The following is an 18,840-nucleotide window of genomic DNA, read 5'->3' as shown; positions in this document are numbered from 1 at the left end:
GAGGGCCGAGGTGGGGAAGGAGATGACACGTGGGACCGAGGGCATAACTGTCAAGTGGTAAGAAAAATCAAACTGACAGCATTTGGAGTAGGCGAGTAGCAAATCGGCTAATCGATTGTTTGGAACGGCAAATTGGCGAAGCCGAATGCTTGGTGTCCTATACCTACAAGTTTTTCAACTTGTGGGCGTGCCTGAAACTCCTGCACTTTGTTTAATTAAATTAAAATGAAACATATACAGGAACGATTCCCAGAGCTAGATCTGAACTAGTATCAGATTTTGATACGTAATCTTACACTTTCACTAAATTACTCGTATCTTGACAGATTCTACGCGGAAGATTGATTTTTTGGACATGGCCTAAGGACGCAAAAGCGCGCAGGACACCTTCCATTTGGAAATCCTATCCATCTTTCGGAAGGTGGATAGAAGTGATAACTTTCAATATTTGAGATCCGTGCAACGACTGAGGTTCGTCAGATCTGCATCAAATCAAAATCATAGCCTTTACTCCTCTCTCCTCCCCTACCTGCACTACCACCACCGTGCCGCAGCCTACCGCCGGAGCCAGAGAAGAAAGTTGAAAAAATGTTGAACCAAATTTTCTTTGAAAAATGTTGGTGCAACTTTTTTTCGAAAAAATTTGGATTCAATTTTTTCTAAGAAATAGCCAACTTTTTTTGAATAAATGTTGTTTCAACTTTTTTCAAGAAAATTCTAGTCCAACTTTTTAAAAAAAATTAACAATATTTTTTTAGTTAAATAGGCTTTTGGTTTGCAGCGTACTAGAATAGGTTTGTTGGATCTTACTACACTTTATAGTTTCATCCCTTAACTATCTTCCGGTAGACATATAGTAGCCCATTCCATAAGATTAACCATTTTCTTCCCTCGCAGTTCCCGATTCCCAACATTTTACTGCTTTCTGTTTTAGAGCCTGTGTTGGTTTATGAGCACATTTGCTACTGAAGAATGTTCTTCAAGTTGTCTATTTGTGTCTGAACTCTGGGTGTTTGGATCCTGGAGTTAAAGTTTAGTCCGTGTCACATCGGATATTCGGATGCTAATTAGGAGGACTAAACATGAGCTAATTATAAAACTAATTGCAGAACCCTGGGCTAAATCGCGAGACAAATCTATTAAGTCTAATTAATCCATCATTAGCGAATGTTTACTGTAGCACCATATTGTCAAATCATGGACTAATTAGGCTTGATGGATTCGTCTCGCGATTTAGCCTAGGGGTTGTGAAATTGGTTTTGTAATTAGCCTATATTTAATACTCCTATTAGTACCTAAACATTCGATGTGATAGAGACTAAAGTTTAGTCCGGGATTGAACATCCGAAATGTATTCAGGTTGTCATATGCCTGATCTCGCGAATCGCGATTGCTGTTGCAACTAGTGAACTTGTGAGCAGAAGTTGAATTTTTAGCTTCTTACTTTCGACCTCTGCTACCACGTCAGTTGAAAAATTGCCGTGCATTGTGTTCTATTGGCTAAGACACGTTTGCAACGAAGCAAAGATTGTTAAAGATTTTTCGTACATGAAGGCCAAGAAGAGAAGATTGTTGAAGATTTTATTAATTAAAGCCTACTAATATAATATTGCTAAAGATCTTTTTAATTAAAAAACCTGCTATTTGCAGAGATATTCTTGATAAAATCCTGCTATTGCTACATATTGCTTAATGTCTGCTAAGAGAAGATTGCTAAAGATTTTCTTAATTAAAGCCTGCTAACACAATATCTCTAAAGATTTTCTTAATTAAAGCCTGCTAAGATAAGATTGTTAAAGATTTACTATTAATTAAAGGCTGCTAAGAGAAGATTGCTGAAGATTTTTCTCCACTATTAAAGGCTGCAAAGAGAATATTGTTGAAGATATTTTGGCCTGTTTGTTACTCTTGCTAAAGTTTAGTAGCTAAAATTTGCTAAACTTTAGTTGCTAATTTTTGCTAGCAAAAATTGTTTGGATACTCTTGCTAAAAGGCATTTAATAAGCTGTAAAAAAACCTATCTACCCTTATTAAAGGTGCACAGGAGGAGGGAGACAAGCAATAAATGAGGGGTATAGGTTGTCCAGCTCACCTTTTAGCAAGTTTTAGCAACAAAAACTTGCTAAAGTGCTAAACTTTAGCAACTCAACTTTAGCAAGTTTTAGCAAGGGTGTTTGGCAGTTTAGCAGCTAAAAGTTGTTAAAGCAACTAAAGTTTAGCAAGGTGGAACCAAACACCCCCTTTAGAGACCATTTAGGGGGTGTTTGGATACTGTGTGCTAAACTTTAGCAGTGTCACATCGGATATTCGGATGCTAATTAGAAGGACTAAACATGAGCTAATTATAAAACCAATTACAGAATTCCTATGCTAATTCGCGAGACGAATCTATTAAGCCTAATTAATCCATCATTAGCAAATGGTTATAGCACCACATTGTCAAATCATGGACTAATTAGGCTTAATAGATTCGTCTCGCGAATTAGACTCCATCTGTGCAATTAGTTTTGTAATTAGTCTATATTTAATACTTCTAATTAACATCCAAACATCCGATGTAACAGGTGCTAAATTTTAGCACGGGGTATCCAAACACCCCCTTAGGGCCTGTTTGGCAACCACCTATTAAAGTTTAACACCCGTCACATCGGATGTTGGATGCTAATTAGGAGTATTAAATATAGGCTAATTATAAAACTAATTGCACAGATGGAGTATAATTCGCGAGACGAATCTATTAAGCCTAATTAGTCCATGATTTGACAATGTGGTGCTACAGTAACCATTTGCTAATGATGGATTAATTAGGCTTAATAGATTTATCTCGCGAATTAACACAGGGTTCTGCAATTAGTTTTATAATTAGCTCATGTTTAGTTCTCCTAATTAGCATCCGAACATCCGATGTGACACTGTTAAAATTTAACACCTCGTATCCAAACACCCCCTTAGTAACTTGCTCAGATTTGTGCACCATAGCGGGTTTCTGAATCAGTGTCCAAGGACAATCCCAAATAGCTCTTGGCTTACTTTCAGTTTTAGGCACTGCCCGCCCAACTTTCAGTTTGAGATACTTGGATTGCCCGCCCACAGCACCGTCGCTAAATTCTGGAGCGGGAAACTTCCCGCTAAAATGTGAAATTCCCAAGCACCACGACTTTCAGATGAAGGTATCCGAATTTTCCCAAAGAAAATTTTCTTCAAACTAACTAAAAGTTCCATCAGCGAACCTAGGAACCAGATGGTTGAATTCCATCCCCCAGGAATTCATCGAAATCTAGGCCTTGCTAAATTTCAGGCATCTAGTAACTGCAGCAAAAATGGAAAGTTGAGCGCACTACTTGCAAGGAATTTCTCGTTTCTCACGGGGAATTTCATTTCCCAATTTCTTACATGCAAATCGAATTCATTGGACACCACGGATAACTCGAAATCGCCGATCACGGATGAAAAATTACTACATCCAAATTGCAAAATCACAGGTAAATGAGAGAAATCATGCACACCATGTTAACTTAAACTAGGCATTTCTTCCATTGAAAAACACAGATCATAAGTTACAAGACTGGTTCATCTCCAAGCACCACTTTCCCCGCATCTACAACCTAAACACCTCAGGTAACAGGAAACGGCGCCAGACATCGGATCTGAGTCCACCCTCTAAGCCTTCTTGGGGGACTTGGCAGCCTTCTTCGGCGACTTGGCCTCCTTGCTCCCGCCGCTGGACGCCTTCTCTGCCGTCTTCTTGGGCAGCAGGACCGGGTTGATGTTGGGGAGGACGCCGCCGTGGGCGATGGTGACTCCGGCGAGCAGCCTCCCGAGCTCCTCGTCGTTGCGGATCGCCAGGAGCACGTGGCGGGGGATGATGCGGGTCTTCTTGTTGTCCCTGGCAGCGTTCCCGGCGAGCTCAAGAACCTGGTCACGCAAGGAAGCAAAAGGCGAATCAGCACCGAGATTAATACGACGTTGCAAAATAAGATTGAACACATGACTTCATTTCAGGGGCAGATAGGAATGTTGCTTACCTCAGCGGCCAGGTACTCGAGGACGGCGGCGAGATAGACGGGAGCGCCTGTGCCGACGCGCTGCGCGTAGCGACCCTTCTTGAGGTAGCGCCCGATGCGGCCGACGGGGAACTGGAGCCCGGCCTTCACGGACCTCGACACCGACTTCTTCCTCGGGCCGCCGGCCTTGCGCCCGGCCGCTCCCTTCTTCACCTTGCCGCCCGCTCCGGTACCGGTGGCGTCCATGGCAGCGGCTGCGCTTCGAGTGACTTATCGGGAGTAGGAAAGGCTCGAGAGATCGGAGGAATGCGAGATTGCGAGGTGATCTGCCATCGAAGGCGACGCCGCGTATTTAAACGGCGCGGGCGGAGGAGGTTGGTGGGCCCGTCGATCCGCGTACGAGGGCAACGAGCGGTCAGATCTGGAGGCGCACGGACGGTTGCGATGGAGCCCGCGGGGCACGATCCGTGGGAGGGGTAGCTCGGCCAATCAGGTGCGAGCAGATTCCGGGAGCACCGAAACATTGCGCCTCCAGTCTCCCGCCCACGGGAATAGGATTTTCGGCAACACGCGCCCGGCAGCAGGCGGGGGTGTTTGGATACACGCCGGTACCATATGTGGCATCGAATATTTGAATATTAATTAGGAGTATTAAATATAATTTAATTATAAAATTAATTACACAGATTGAGTCTAATTTGCGAGATGAATCTATTAAGTCTAATTAGTCTATGATTTGACAATATGGTACTACAGTAACCATTTGCTAATGATAGATTAATTAGCCTTAATAGATTCGTCTCGCGAATTAGACTCCATCTGTGCAATTAGTTTTGTAATTAACTCACATTTAGTCCTCCTAATTAGCATCCGAACATCCGATATGACCCTGCTAAAGTTTAGCATCTCGTATCCAAACACCCCCGAAAATTTTAACAGCGAAAAGTGGGAACCAGTAAAAAGCCAGGTAAGCCACAACGGGAGGATTGCCAGATTTTTATTTGTCCCTGTTCCCTACCCGTGAAAGTTTGAAAGAAATTGAGACTCATTGAAGAACTGAAAAACTTTTCATAATTTCTTTCCGAAAAATAGAACAAGGAACTCTAGGGAAGAATGTGGAGAAGATAGGAAAAACTTCAAAACATAAGTTGGAACCAACGAAAAAATCGTGAATTTTTTTTAAAAATATTCAGCAAAAATAATCGGAGAGAAGAAGGTAGCAAATAGAGAAGAAATGTTAACATAAAAAGATGATTGTTGGCTACATACCACGAAACAGTGACCGTCGTAGTTGTTGGACCTAGGGTGAGTAGGAGCTCGGCAATATGCATTGAGCACCGTGAGCAAAAAAAATGGCTCATCTCGACCCTCCCGTCCTCATATGCTAAAAGACACATGCGCCCTTGCCTTTCATGGAAATTACAAAAACTTTGGCACTTGCCTTATCCATGCGCTATGCTCTCTCGTGGCGGCGTGGGGTGGAGGCGCGCTGATACAGTATGGACGTCGGTGTGGGATGAAGACAAGCCGATGCGGGCGGACCTGTTGTGGAAGGTATGGGGAGAACCGGCACGACATAATAGTGCACGCGACGAAGGGGTAGAGAATAAGGGTCGAAGTCATGACGGCGCAGGGGAGGCGGGCAATGTGGAGGCTCAGGTGAACCGAAGAAAGAGAAGGAGGAGGAAATAGGAAAAAAGATAGGAAGAACAAGGAACCGGAAGCAAGAGGGAAGAAAAAGGAAAAAAAATAAATTCGAATAAAAGAAAATGAGAAAAGGGAAGAAGAGGAAGACGGTGGGGCCACTACCATTTTGTCCTATAGCTAAGGGCACTCTGGACATTTCACATATTTCCTTCTTAAAACCGTAAGAGAAGCTATTTGAAGAAGAGGGAGGTTGTGGGACCACTACCATTTTATCCTGTAGCTAAGGGCACTTTGGACATTTCGCATATTTCCTTCTTAAAACCGTAAGAGAAGCTACTTGAAGAAGAGGGAGGTTGTGGAGCCACTACCATTTTGTCCTGTAAATAAGAGTACTTTGGACATTTTACATATTTCCTTCTTAAAATTGTCTTACGTGGCATACGTAGAACATGCACGGAATACAATGGGAGCACTTGAGATGGTTAGCCAAAAAAAATTCTAGTTCTTCATTAAAATGTATAAACATTGCCTTTCCCAAATAAAACATGACGTTTTGAGGTTAATTAAAGCAGTACCAAAGAGTCATATCACGTTCTGTTGGTAAGTTATTCAGAATGTAATGGAAGATACTCAAGAATAAAATGCTAAGATGAGAACTCCTGCTGCTCCAGCTCCTTCAAGGAATCCAAACGATTTAGGGGTCAATGGTGGTTGGTGGAATAATAATATTTCAGTCCAATTGACATAAATGTGAAGCTTTGATTTGACACGTACAACCAGCAATACACATGTATACCGAATTTCAAAGTTTTTGTTTCAGATCTATACTTTCCCGTATCGTCATCAGAAATTCAGAACCGAAAGAGGTGGTGTCAGCATTGTTGCTGTGTCCACCATTATTCATCGCATTATTACACTTACAAAACATTGATTTGATTGATCTCACGGGAAAGACTACATGGGCAACATCTTGGTTAGAGAAGGCTGCCGTTGCAATACGATATACATTCTCCACGTGGTGATTGCACTGAAAGATTCACCGTTCCAACCAATGAAGATATTTTTCCTCACGGCGAATATACATATCACGTCGTATATTCAGCATTTATTTCAACATATTTGTAGCTCAGATCACAGCCCCATGCCTTTCCATTTCCTCCTCCACTCCCTGTCAATAACACAATCAACAGAAATGGTAATGACAATATAGTGATTTTGTAAAGTACGAGTTGAGACGGAGCACCAAATAATCTCGTAGAAAAATAAAGGGTAAAATATGACATCAGCATTCCAAACTTGAATCCAATTGTTTAAGCATTTGTTCAATTCATATGATGCCAGTTTGGTCTGCCTGGGGCCTGGCCACTGTGTTGACTTGGTAGCATAGCTAATCACATGAAGCAATACTGCAATAGGAAATCTATGCTGGCTGCAGAGGGCCTGGTTATGAACCAGATGTTTTGGACAGATGCAACCATAAATAAACACTACGATAATCTTCAATTAGAATATGCAGTATAGAAGCTGAAAGCTTACCAACTGATATATCGATGTTCACAGTACCATGGACATCTCCAGCATCTTTGAGATACTTGCTAGCAGCGGATCTAAAAAAGGAGTAGGCATTTAGATCCTAACAGTATGAGGTAAAGAACTTGTTTGCAATCCTAATCTATTTAAAGTGACCGAAATGATGAAATGCGAATTTACTATGCAATCAAAGCTTCTCTAACCTGTCAAAGGGTAGTGGTTGACCATTTTTCATTAGTGGAATAGCTCCCAGAGAAATATCAAGTCGATTTGCGTCAAACTGAATGCCTGAATAGCCAACTGAGCAAGCAATACGTCCCCAATTTGGGTCTCTTCCGAACACAGCGGCCTGACATAAATAACATAATCATTCTGGCCTTCTGTGGCAATGAATGAAAAGAAGACTGCTACAGCTGATATACTAAGTGAAATGCAAAAATTGGCAGAAACGACATTAGCATACTTTAACCAGAGAAGAAGATGCTACTGCACGAGCAATTTTAGCAGCTTCTGCCTCATTGTTGGCACCACTTACAGTAACCTGCATAGGAAAAGGCACATGAGAACATTATGTCATATTCCAGGAAAACCAAGAAAGGACCTATATAGTGCACACTGCAATTCACTTTTTGGATAAGTAAAATTGTTTGTTAAAGCTTAGAAACCCAGCCATCATGTTCAAAATAACAAGCAATCATTTACCTCGATTAAGCACGTTGCACCCTCACCATCCCACGCAATGGATTTTGCAAGACCTTGCATTACCTACATGAAAGGAATACGTCAGCATCTTCCCCTTAATTAACAGGTAAAATATATGCTGCTAGGGGGGAAAAACTAGGATGCAGAAATGTGTTACTGAGAACAATATAAAGTTTACATTGGTGATTGGTCTATTCACATGTAAATTAGAGGGAAAAACAACTGGCTTAAAAAATATAGTTGTGCCACATTAAAGTACATCTGCGTATAAGCACTTGCTGACAGACATGAAAATATTAATGAACAGTGGGGAGCACTTACTGCATCTAGGCATGCTTGGAACTGTTGAGCCTCCGTGCTGTCAAGACTGAGAATTCCAGATAAACCAGATAACCCACTTGCCATAGCAATAACACAGTCATTGGTACTTGTATCACCATCCACCTTCAGGATTAAGGCACAACATGATTATTGGTTTCTATGTGTTCTGTCAGTGAGATTGCCACATTTGCAAGAAAATTAAGTCTTGTTGCAAGAAAAAGGTCTATTACTTTAAAACTACCTATTGCAATATTAATATGAACAGTATGACAAACAAAATTGTGGTGTCCTCTCACCCTTAATAACAATCTGGGATTTTTATGTGCACATATGCCATACAGTAGCCCTTTAGAAGCAATTGGCATGTGACTGTTTACACATGATCGATACAATATACAAAGAGTGGAGACTCACCGTAATTTGGTTGAAACTTCTACTCACTGACGTTCGGACCATTTCTCTCCAGACATCACTGCTGACTTGAGCATCAGTGGTTAAAACCTATAATAGAAAAAATGTCCGTTATGCTTGCTACATGCCTCCATAGAGGAAGGGAGAAGGAGTTCTAAAGGGAGAAACGGAGGGTAGGAACATACACCGAGCATAGTTGCCATATTTGGGTGAATCATTCCAGAACCTTTAGCCATTCCTCCTATTCTGATAGCCACTCCTCCAATCTAGTTTTCAACAAGAATTGAAGGCAACGAAAATCACATAATGCCACAATAAAACTCCAATGGAAGAACATTACAAGTAAACCAAGAGAATAAAACCTCAGTCTGGACAGCAATGCTCTTGCTAACAAGGTCTGTAGTTGTAATAGCCACAGCAGCAGAATTCGCACTAATGAAGAAGGGATCTTAGGTTAGTGATGATTATCATGAAAAAAAATTAAAATTTAAAGGCTTGAGCAATAATGCTACTCATAACTGAATGTTAGTTACCCCTGAACTGAAGAAGACAGCGAGCCCACAAGACTAGGCAGTGAATTTAAAAGTGCCTCCTGCAATACCAAAGCCCAGATATCAGACAGGCACTGGACTATATCATACTAACATCAATGGACTACTGTGAAAAAAGTAGCTGAGCAATCACTTCATACTGGATGTATCTTCGCGTACCTTCTTTATTCTTTGACCAATGACACCAGTAGACTGAATAAGTATGTTATCTGTGCTCACATTGAGAAGCTGCAACAGAAGTTAGGGGGTCAAAAATAAATAGCAGTCAAATGACTTTTGTTGCGAATAGACAGCTAAAAGGGCAGGGCCTTGCCTTGGCAACAGCATCTGCACTATCAACTGCATCCTGATAGCCAAGATCACCCTGATAGGCAATCATTTAGAGACGATAGGTCAATATCAGTCATGGAGTATAGAGTTACCATATACAGTTCACAACGGATACTGATGAGTAGGACAGATATGGTTCTTAAAAACACTTACAGTTGCAGCATTTGCTTGTCCAGCATTAATTAACACAGCACGGCCCTATAGAACATAGTGTTGTGTAAAGATAATAAATCAATAAGTGATTACCCCAAATTGTATGGGGGAAGTTCTGCAATTTGAAGGCAGATGAGAGGAAGCATTAACTTACAGTTTTCGATGTACTGAGGACGTTCTTACAATACAAAACAGGTGCGGCTGCAACGACGTTTGTAGTAAAAGCTCCTGAAAGGAGATCAGCATAAGAACTAAGCCTAACTAACAACTAACCAAGCATATAAAATCAGAGGCCAATACACCCTGTAACATCAGAAACAACAGCATATCTGATTGCTCAATGCATCCAAATCCAAATGAGCAGACACCTAGCGCACTAAAGCAGCATTCAGAAACTAAGAGAACATCTTGCTACCTCTGCCATGCTAGCGAACGGAGGAGCTCACACTCATACCTGCTACGGTGGCGTCGACGTCGCAGGCGACCAATGCCAAGTCGGGCTTCTCGCCCTTGGCGCGCAACCCACCGTAGATGCCCGCCGCCTTGAACCCCTTTGCGGCAGTAACGCCGCCTTCCACCTGCATTTCACACCAACAAGGCAACAAGCAACCAGGCTCAGTCTTAAGCCCAACCAAAGCCCTCCAGTCGATGCCCGCGCCTGCGAGCCCCTTGTCATTTCGTCAGTCACCTGCTTCCAGGGCCCCTCCGAGAGGAGGATCGGCGCTGCGGGGACGAACCCCTCGGCGGACGCAGCGGAGCAGACGACGACCCTGCTCTGAGCTGCCCGGGAGTTCATCCGGAAGGGGCGGGGCTGAAGCGGGGCGCAGGAGTGGAGGAGCAGGAGGGACGGGGGCGGCATCGCTGAGCGGGAGGCGGCTGGTCGGGGCGCGCGGGGGCAGGTGGGAGCGGAAGCTGGAGGCCGAAGGCGGGCCGGCGTTTTATCGGGCGAGGCCGGCCGCCGGCGGGGTTGGTTGGTGGTGGTGTGGAGAGGTGTGTTAGTTGGCGGCGGCGGCGGCAGCCTGGAGGAGGGGCAGGTGGGTCTTCGGCCTCATGCCCTCAGGGGCCGTGGACTCGTGCTGTTTTCGGGTGTGGGAACCCGGTCAAACAAGCGCTTAACGGGGCTGATGCTGACGTTAAAGGATCCCTAAAAATGCCATAAAACGGTTACAGGCCCACATGCTAGTCACTCCATCCGTTCGCAGTGGTGGATTTTCTTGGCGCGCAGTGTGCCGAATTCACACTCAAATTTTTTCATGTTCGCCACAAATATATTAATAAGCTCTCCTAACAGCATAAATTCAACAAATAAGATAGAAATTTACATAAACGATACCATGATGAGCTCAAATTGCAAATAGGTCTTTCATTCATACTACACTACAATCCTACTCACTTTCTCATGCTCATGCTCATGCTCATGCCCATGCTGAATTACTACATGCTGTTTTTGTAGTGCAGAAGAAACAATTCAACATCTTTTCTTTGAGTGCCCAATGGCAAGAATGGTGTGGAATTCAGTTAGCATCACTTTTGGCTTTCAACAGCCAGGGAATGTGGCAAATCTTTTTGGTTCCTGGCTTAGGGGTTTTCCAAATAAACTTAGGAATCAAATCCTTATTGGTGCAACTGCTATCTGTTGGGCTATTTGGTTGAGTAGAAATGATGTGGTCTTTCAAAGATCGAAACCTAACTCTTGTTTGCAGTTAATCTTCAGAGGAACGTATTGGATCAGGAGTTGGTCAATTCTATCTAAAGAGGAAGAGAGGGACCACCTGAAGAATGGATGCCGATATCTGGAGATTTCAACTACGAAAATCCTTAGCAAGGCAGGCTGGAATATCTTGAAGAGGATCAAGAACTAGTTTGGTTCTGCTTTAGTAGCAGAATCTCTGTTTCTTTCTCTTTTGTTTCGAAGTTGATGTTGGTCTAGCTGCTTAAAAGCGGCAGTTTGTTTCTCTTTAGTTGTAAGTTGTCAAACTTTGATGGCTGAGACCGGACTTTGGTTCTTAATCTAAAAATGCTCATGCCCATGAAAGTTTTGGTTGATTTTTTTCAACATTACACATTATTTTAAAAACTCACTATTTCGTAACTTATTATTCATTGGAGTCGTTGACAAAATTACTCCAAGTGTGCGGCAATGGGAAGCCATATGCAACTAGATGTGAACCTGAGTTTCCTGTGGTCCTTTTTTCTCGACCTAAATCCCAATTGGTGCTGCAATGCATTCGCTTGAGTTTGGTTTCACAATTCTATACATCGGTTGTTCAACTGGTTGCTTCAATCCACTCGACGCTTAGCAAAATAACATTGCTTGAGCATCGCCCCTAGTCTAGGCGATGAAGCAGTTTGAGACATGTGGCATAGCCTGAATGGAGATATGTGGATGGAAAGGAAGCATATTTCAATTTACATTTCAAATTAACTTTCCACTCGAACCACCAAACCGTTTTCAGATCCTTTCCACCATTGTGATTCTTAGAATTAATTTCAAAAAAATAAGATCCAATATCATTTTTTTATTATTTACATTGACTTAGAACTTTCTTCGTTTTCCAATACAATTTCTATTTTTGATCGAAACATTCTTTTTTTCAAACATTTTTATTTGTTCTCTGTATGATTTCTACTAGGAACATTTAATTTCTTTTTACTCAGAATATTATTTCTTAGAACAGTTTTCTTCTAGAATAAATTATTGTTTATCAGCATATGTTTATTTCTTACATTCCCTTGAAATGATTTGCTTTGTTCTTCGAATATATTTTTTATTTTTGATCAAAATATACTTCCTTATATTATTTTCCTATGCTGAAAACAACTTTGACATCCTCGATGACCGTTTTTTTTGTGGGGTGGGGGGGGGGGGGGCTTCAGGTGATCTATTTGTGAAATAAATAGTAGTCACATATAGATAGCCTTAGTTTGGCTTTTGCCACTTCCCACAACTAGATCTAGTAAACATCGGCGTCATCTTACAAGACTTTGTTAGATGTTACATGAAATTGAACCTAAAATTCATTGCTTTTAAATTCTATGTGAAGAAAGTTCAAAAATACCACCTAATGATTGATTGCTAAAATCTACTTGACTACTTCAACCACAATAATAAAACCCAAACACTCGATTTCAGAGGCATAGAACCCATGACGCACGAGCAAAATCTCAACTAAAGAGAGAAAGAGCAGATGAGGAGATAGCCACCAGACGAATCTCAACATAAGAAGCAAGCCCAAAATGATAGCAACACGCACAGAATCCCCAAATAAACAGAACTTAAAGAAAGATGCCGGCCAGTGACATGTGCTAATCTTTATTCAAGGCATGACGTTAGGTCATTTCTGAACAAAAATCAACACCTGCCTTTGTTTTCCTTGGAGGCTTTGGACTGAAACTGGATGTGGACTGCACACTGTATACTTACAAAAACATGTACTAGTGATTTTAGCATTTGTTTCAGTAGGAGACACCTGTTTTATTGCCTCACATACTGAGTTACGCATGGCAACGTTGCCATTTGACTTCTGTGTGTACTGCCGACGTAAGACCTCGTACCTGCCTAACTGGGCTAAGCATTTGAAAATTTTCCTTTGAACTGGTTAAGCACCCGATTTCAAATAATTAGTCCCTCCGTCTCAAATTACTATTCATTTTGAGTTTTCAAATATATAGATTTTGCTATGGATCTGAAAACTCAAAACGAATAGTAATTTAGAACGGAGGAAGCATAAAACAGCTCTAATGTATTTCCATTTCATTATAATTCGGTGTCTAAGCTCTGAGATATAATTAAACTAGGTACATATTTTATTTTTGCCAGTGAAATCAAGTTCTAGCGCCGTAACTGAAGGGCCTGATGGTAGCAACTGCCAACGGGCAAAATGCCAATGTCTCATACTCCTACGAACTGAACCCACGGGAGACAGCCGGCTACAGGGTGCCGAGCAAGCGCCAGCGATCCTCCGTGTCGGCCGTGTCGCGGTGGCGGAGCGCCGCCTCGACCGTCACCGCAAGCTGCACGACCTCCGGGGACAGCGGCGCCAGGCAGAGGCCTCGCCGGCGCAGATCCGTCGCGCCTTCTTCCTCGCCAGTATCCTGCCGGTCACAGAACAGAAAGCCAAAGCTTTCGGTTTTCAGAGCACATCTTTCGTGTGGAACACTTTCACGATTACGTCAAAGTCAACCGCTTTAAATATGATCGCATCATGCATGCCCAGAACATCAGGTACCTGCTGTGACGCTGGTGAGCTAATCGCAGGGTAGGAGACCGTCAGAATCTGTAGAAAGAAAAGGAGAGGTGAAAAGGGAACGGAGAAAAGCAGCGAGATGCTGTGAATCTGTTACTGGTCATGTCCAGGTGACGCATGACCATTCAGTAAGAAGTTGATTCAAACATCTGCTCACCTGGATCTGCTCATGGAGGTGCTTGATGCAGGTGGCTGCCTCGTGGAGCACCGACGCGGTATCCGTCTGCGAGCGGGTACATCAGATTCAGGTTTCAGACATACAAACGCATCCAGAATTTCAGATGAGAGACTAGTTGCTGGTGTTTACCTTGCCATAAGGAGAGACTAGCTGCTGAAGCGCCGTGATCTTGTCCCCCAGCTTCTGGCTCCTCTTACATGGTGCCTGTATGCAGTAGCCAAAAAAATATTCAGAATAATCCAGCACATTCAGATAACGTTAATGCTCATGAGACGCCTAAGTTCACTGTTCTCTGACGATCCTACTGGCATTTCACATGGAAAGCAACAACCTTGCTTACCTTCACAGTCCGATTTCTTGTTGGCTTGGCATGGCAACGCAGGCCGTGCTGCGGACCTTGTGCTGTTTCTGTTGCTGTTGCCGTCGTTGTCTTGAACCTTTTTGATCCCCTGAGACGGCTGCCGTCACCGGTCATCGTCTCCCCCGCTGCCGTCCATTTCACTAATGGCTGACAGAAACAGACATGTCCAAGACGCAAGTATCAGAGAACCATTAGCATGACTTTACTAAAGGTCTAAACGTGAGAAAGGTGAAGAAAAGAATTACAGAAGCAGCAGTTGGCTGGGTGAAGCTGAACTGAGAAACCGCTGGGCGGGTCTCGCTGTAGATCGGACTCGCGCCTATCCCTAGTTCATGATCAACGAGATTTCAACAAGGGGAAAGAATGGGGCCGGGTATATCTCCCCTATGAGACGTTGTTGAGATACACACAGAAAAAGAAATGTACCTAGATAGTTCTCTGAACCGTTCGTAGCAAAAGCGTTGGCGTCTGAAGTCCGTGCAGTGACGGTGACAAGTTCAGAGAATGGCACAGATCATACCCCGCTGGTAGTCTGCTCAGTGTAACAACAAATTCAATTACTAGAAGTGCACATGATGAAAATGTCAAGGAATACCTGAAGCCAGTACTGCATGAAGCCATGAACATGGAACTCACATCCTGTCCAGACCCACAGCTCCTGCCGGTGAACTTGAGCTCTCACATTTGACTGCATCGAAGAAAAACCACGATGGTTAAATTCCAGAGGAAACGCGAGGGAGGAGATGGTAGGACGGCGGCGGCAGAACGTACCGTAGTCGTCGCCGTACGGCAGCAAGAGCGGGTGCGGCACAGAGCAGTTCCACATTGCTCTGATCGCCACCAGCAAGCAGGTCCTCGATGCCTGAAAACACGACGGCCGGTGGTTACGATCAGAGCAAGAATCCAAGCTGAGAGGGCAAGAACAAGAAGATCAAGATTCAAGCCTCGATCTCTTGGTGATACATGATCTGGCTCCTCACAGTCACAGAGTCACAGAGTTACAGAGACATGGAAAATCCAGTAGCAAGAGACTCTGGAACACCGAAGAACAGTTCAAGGAAGCAGCACACACCTCCCCCAGCTTTTAGCAGCCAGACAGAAAACCACAAAACGACGACTCAGAAAACCCCACGCCCAAAAAGAGGCTCGAGAGAAGAACAGCAGCAGCAGCAACAAGAAGAAAACAAGCCAAAGTTCATGCCTTGTGCTACTGAATTCCCTCTACCTCTAGTATATCGACCTGAGCCACCTTTAGCGAACAAAGAGGAGAGGGCAGAGCTTTGAAATCACAAGATCATCCATCGGCACCATTGTTACTTACATGTACAAGCAGGCAGGGCGGCGGCCGGGAGCGCCGCACAATGCCGCAGGCGAGCGAAGAGGATCGGGGAACGAAGTGTACCCGGGGCGGCGCTTAAATACTAGCGGCGGCGAGCCGGGCACGTACGTGCCGTGCGCGCAGCCGCAATGATGAGCCCGCGCGATGAATGCGTGGCTCGCTTCGCTTGGGCTCCCTCCCCCCTCGTCTCCTGCCGTTTCCACTCGCGGACGCCGCCGTTCGCTGCCAGTATCAGAGAAGGCGAGCACGCCGGGAGGTGATGCTTTGCGATGGAGAAGTCAGGGGGGTTTAGCCCCCATTAATAGCCATGCCCCTGTTCTCATAAATCACATGATGATGGGTAAATAATTGCCGTTCACGTCACGGCCGTTTCAGGCCTTTGTTTTCTCCATGTCCACCTCTTCCTTTGTTAATCCCTTTGACTCCTTTACATGATGATGATTAGCAGATGATAGGCTCGTCACTGATCACGATCGAAATGTGTTGCGACACATCTGTATTCTTTTGGGACAGCCGACTGCCGGGGCATTTGGTAGCGTACAAGGTGGCCGTGGCCTAGGCTCTTGTCTCTTTGTCTCCCTCGCTCTTCTTTGCCGTGGCGACGAGTGTCACGACATAGATTTGGACCCGGTTGACCCGTGTCCGAGTCCTTATCCTCGCAATTAAAGGATGCATGGTGACACAACAATTCTAACAAGTTGATGAAGACCAAGCACACCGTACCGCTGAGGCCGGCCAATTCTTTAAGGGCCGCATCGCAATCGCATCAAGGCTTGTTTTCCCTGTTCGATCCGAGGCTCCGAGCCCTCAGTCCGGCGACCGGCCGTGTCTGCTTTGTTTCCTCAAACGTCACAACACGTGTTTGGATTCAATTCGTCAGCTCCACCCGGGTCGGCCGAAGAGAAAAAAAAAAGGGGGAAAAAGTAATACGAAGTCAGCAGGGGATGCGTCAGATCGCGTGGAAGGCCCGGTGCGTGCGTGCTTGGAGCGCACGCGAACGCGAGCGAGCAAAGCAGGCTCGCCATTGCGGTTGCGGGCAAGCGAGATTCCCTGCCAAATCCAGCACGCCGAGCCGCGATCGTCGTCGGTAACCAGCCAGAAATGCGAGTTAGGCGAGCGAAAAAAGCTGCCCCTTGCCTCGAGCAGATCCTGTTCGGACCCGAACAGCCGCGTATATCTTCAGAATTGGACAAAGATTGTCAAACGCGGATGCCCCTTGCCTCGAGCAGATTCCGAATTCAGCATGGTTACATCATCAGGTGCCCTATCCCGTCCAGGTTCTCAGCCAATTCAGAGTTCCCGGGGGGTAAAATGGCGTGCACGAAGACACCACGCTGCTCCCAAGTCTGAACACAAACCAGCACCAGCTGAAAAGTAAAGGTTCTTCGTGACCAATTGACATGCAAGCTCTCGAAATAGATGCAAGACCAAGGGAAAACGGAAGATGCCTGCCATTTCGATGCAGGGAAGCCAAATACGGCAAAAATAGATTACAGGGTTGAAGAGCCCTAGCCCTCTCGAATACGGCAAGGATATTTGTTTCATATGACCACCGCGTTCTGCGGCCAGCTTTGCGCAGCAGAGGTTGCCTTCAGCCGTGCCTGCCGCCCATGCTATGAATAGTTGCTGCTGGCTGCTGCTGCTGCTGCTGAGTCTAAAGAAGTCAGAGCCTCTGCCTCTCCCCGCAGCTGCAGCCTTATTACCTGATGAAGACCCGGGAAGCCTTATTACCTCATGGGAGTACCAGCCAGCAGCACGAGATAAAGAAATCAAGGACAACTCTGACCCGGTGTGTTGGTCATCACGAGGGCCGATTCAATACAGGACAAGGGAATGCTGCTGCTGCCTCAATAGTTTTCTTGAAAACCAGCAGCGAGGTTGAGCTTGCAGACTCGCGACAAGGTTGCAAGTGATCTGAAAGGAGATACATGACACAAGATGCATGACCCACACTGACCAGAACTACTATTGTATCATCAACAGTTTCAGGCTTAAACTAGTGAGGAACTGCAGGTTATGCAGATAAGGTGTGAGCAGAAAAGGGCAAAAATGAAGCCGAATCATGGATCTTCTGCCCAGAAAGCTTACATTTGGATGCTACTAGTCTAATACAGTAGAAGAATCAAGAATCATTTATGTGGCAGGTAAAGCAATACTCAATTCAACAAGGGCACACTTGGTCATGCTCTGATGCAGCAGGCCAGCAGGGCCTTCATCTTGCATTCCAATAGTCGTCTAGCCCCCCACATGCTTATCAGCTTATGGAAGCAGACTTACAACATCTGTAATCCATGCATATCATAACTCACCAGGTAGTAGAATATCATAACACAAGAAAGGTCAGATACTAGCAGGTGCAGAATACCAGAAGACAACCATGCTCAATAGCAAGGCTAATCGTGCAAGCTAGTTCGTTTAGCCTCACATGGAAGGTTGAAGATGCAGTCAGGTGTACCCAAGTTACACAAGTAAATACATATACAAGGCCAAAGAACGCCGTGGAGGATAGCCTTTTGTATTCTTCTAAACAACATGTACAGGTTGCATAGATTTAAAGGAAATAAGCTTAACTTTTTCCAAAAGAAACCATATATCAACAGATCTAAACCTAGACGAAAGAGACTCAAAACCACAAGTTAAGCGATATGGTAGCAAACAGCAAACACAAGTTCTGGAAGATATAAGATAACAACTCAATACGGGAAAAAAAGGCTAAAGACGATATATAAGTCCGGGTATCTCATTTGCAGCAATCTTGGCTTTTAGTGTGAAATTGCTCTAGCTACGAAAAATCTTTGACTTTACACAAGATGATCCTTGTTTATGACTGTTGCTCTGCAGACAAAACTGAATGTTCAAATGATTATGCAGTTCAGATGTCTTAGTCAAGGATAGTCTACAACATCTTATGATCCAGAAATGTCAGCACCAGTAATCAGTATGGACTTATGAGCTTTTTATTAAACAGGTGGTTGAAAAATAGTACAATCCTTTGCAGGAATTTGGTGGCATGTCAAAGCAATTTTCTATAGCATCCTAGTATCAGAATCAAATATTTGGAAGAGC

The 18,840-nt window shown here is 44.2% G+C and overlaps 2 protein-coding genes and 1 pseudogene across 2 annotated transcripts; all 3 read right to left on the bottom strand.

Annotated features, from left to right (window-relative positions):
- Positions 1-3,510: 3,510 nt before the first annotated feature.
- Positions 3,511-4,322, bottom strand: LOC101771744 (histone H2A). Its single transcript, XM_004984702.4, has 2 exons — positions 4,026-4,322; positions 3,511-3,915 (listed from the first exon to the last, which is right to left on the bottom strand). The coding sequence occupies exons 1-2, from the start codon at positions 4,248-4,250 to the stop codon at positions 3,661-3,663; spliced, it is 480 nt and encodes a 159-aa protein (XP_004984759.1). The 5' UTR covers positions 4,251-4,322; the 3' UTR covers positions 3,511-3,660.
- Positions 4,323-6,359: 2,037 nt separating this feature from the next.
- On the bottom strand, positions 6,360-10,719 carry LOC101772146 (arginine biosynthesis bifunctional protein ArgJ, chloroplastic). The gene is made up of 16 exons (XM_004984703.3): positions 10,338-10,719; positions 10,104-10,227; positions 9,804-9,877; positions 9,650-9,694; positions 9,480-9,530; positions 9,326-9,394; positions 9,149-9,207; positions 8,978-9,047; positions 8,801-8,881; positions 8,619-8,705; positions 8,205-8,327; positions 7,884-7,946; positions 7,645-7,722; positions 7,385-7,530; positions 7,188-7,258; positions 6,360-6,819 (listed from the first exon to the last, which is right to left on the bottom strand). Exons 1-16 carry the CDS (start codon positions 10,506-10,508, stop codon positions 6,737-6,739), a joined length of 1,395 nt encoding a protein of 464 aa, XP_004984760.1. The 5' UTR covers positions 10,509-10,719; the 3' UTR covers positions 6,360-6,736.
- A 2,822-nt stretch (positions 10,720-13,541) lies between these two features.
- On the bottom strand, positions 13,542-15,849 carry LOC101756366 (annotated as a pseudogene).
- Positions 15,850-18,840: the final 2,991 nt, after the last annotated feature.

This window comes from Setaria italica, chromosome IX, assembly GCF_000263155.2.
Source record: "Setaria italica strain Yugu1 chromosome IX, Setaria_italica_v2.0, whole genome shotgun sequence".
NCBI lineage: Eukaryota > Viridiplantae > Streptophyta > Magnoliopsida > Poales > Poaceae > Setaria > Setaria italica.
The sequence above is the reverse complement of the archived record's forward strand: the minus strand, read 5'-3'. Positions and strand labels throughout refer to the sequence as shown.

Bases quoted from the DNA above. Each gene is read 5' to 3' on its own strand.
- LOC101771744 (XM_004984702.4), bottom strand. From the start codon at position 4,250: ATGGACGCCACCGGTACCGGAGCGGGCGGCAAGGTGAAGAAGGGAGCG. The intron at 3,916-4,025 runs GTAAGCAACATT...TTGCGTGACCAG, and splicing joins TCGAGTACCTGGCCGCTGAG to GTTCTTGAGCTCGCCGGGAA.
- LOC101772146 (XM_004984703.3), bottom strand. From the start codon at position 10,508: ATGCCGCCCCCGTCCCTCCTGCTCCTCCACTCCTGCGCCCCGCTTCAG. The intron at 10,228-10,337 runs GTGACTGACGAA...TGTGAAATGCAG, and splicing joins CGGAGGGGCCCTGGAAGCAG to GTGGAAGGCGGCGTTACTGC. The intron at 9,208-9,325 runs GTACGCGAAGAT...TTGGTATTGCAG, and splicing joins TTGGTCAAAGAATAAAGAAG to GAGGCACTTTTAAATTCACT.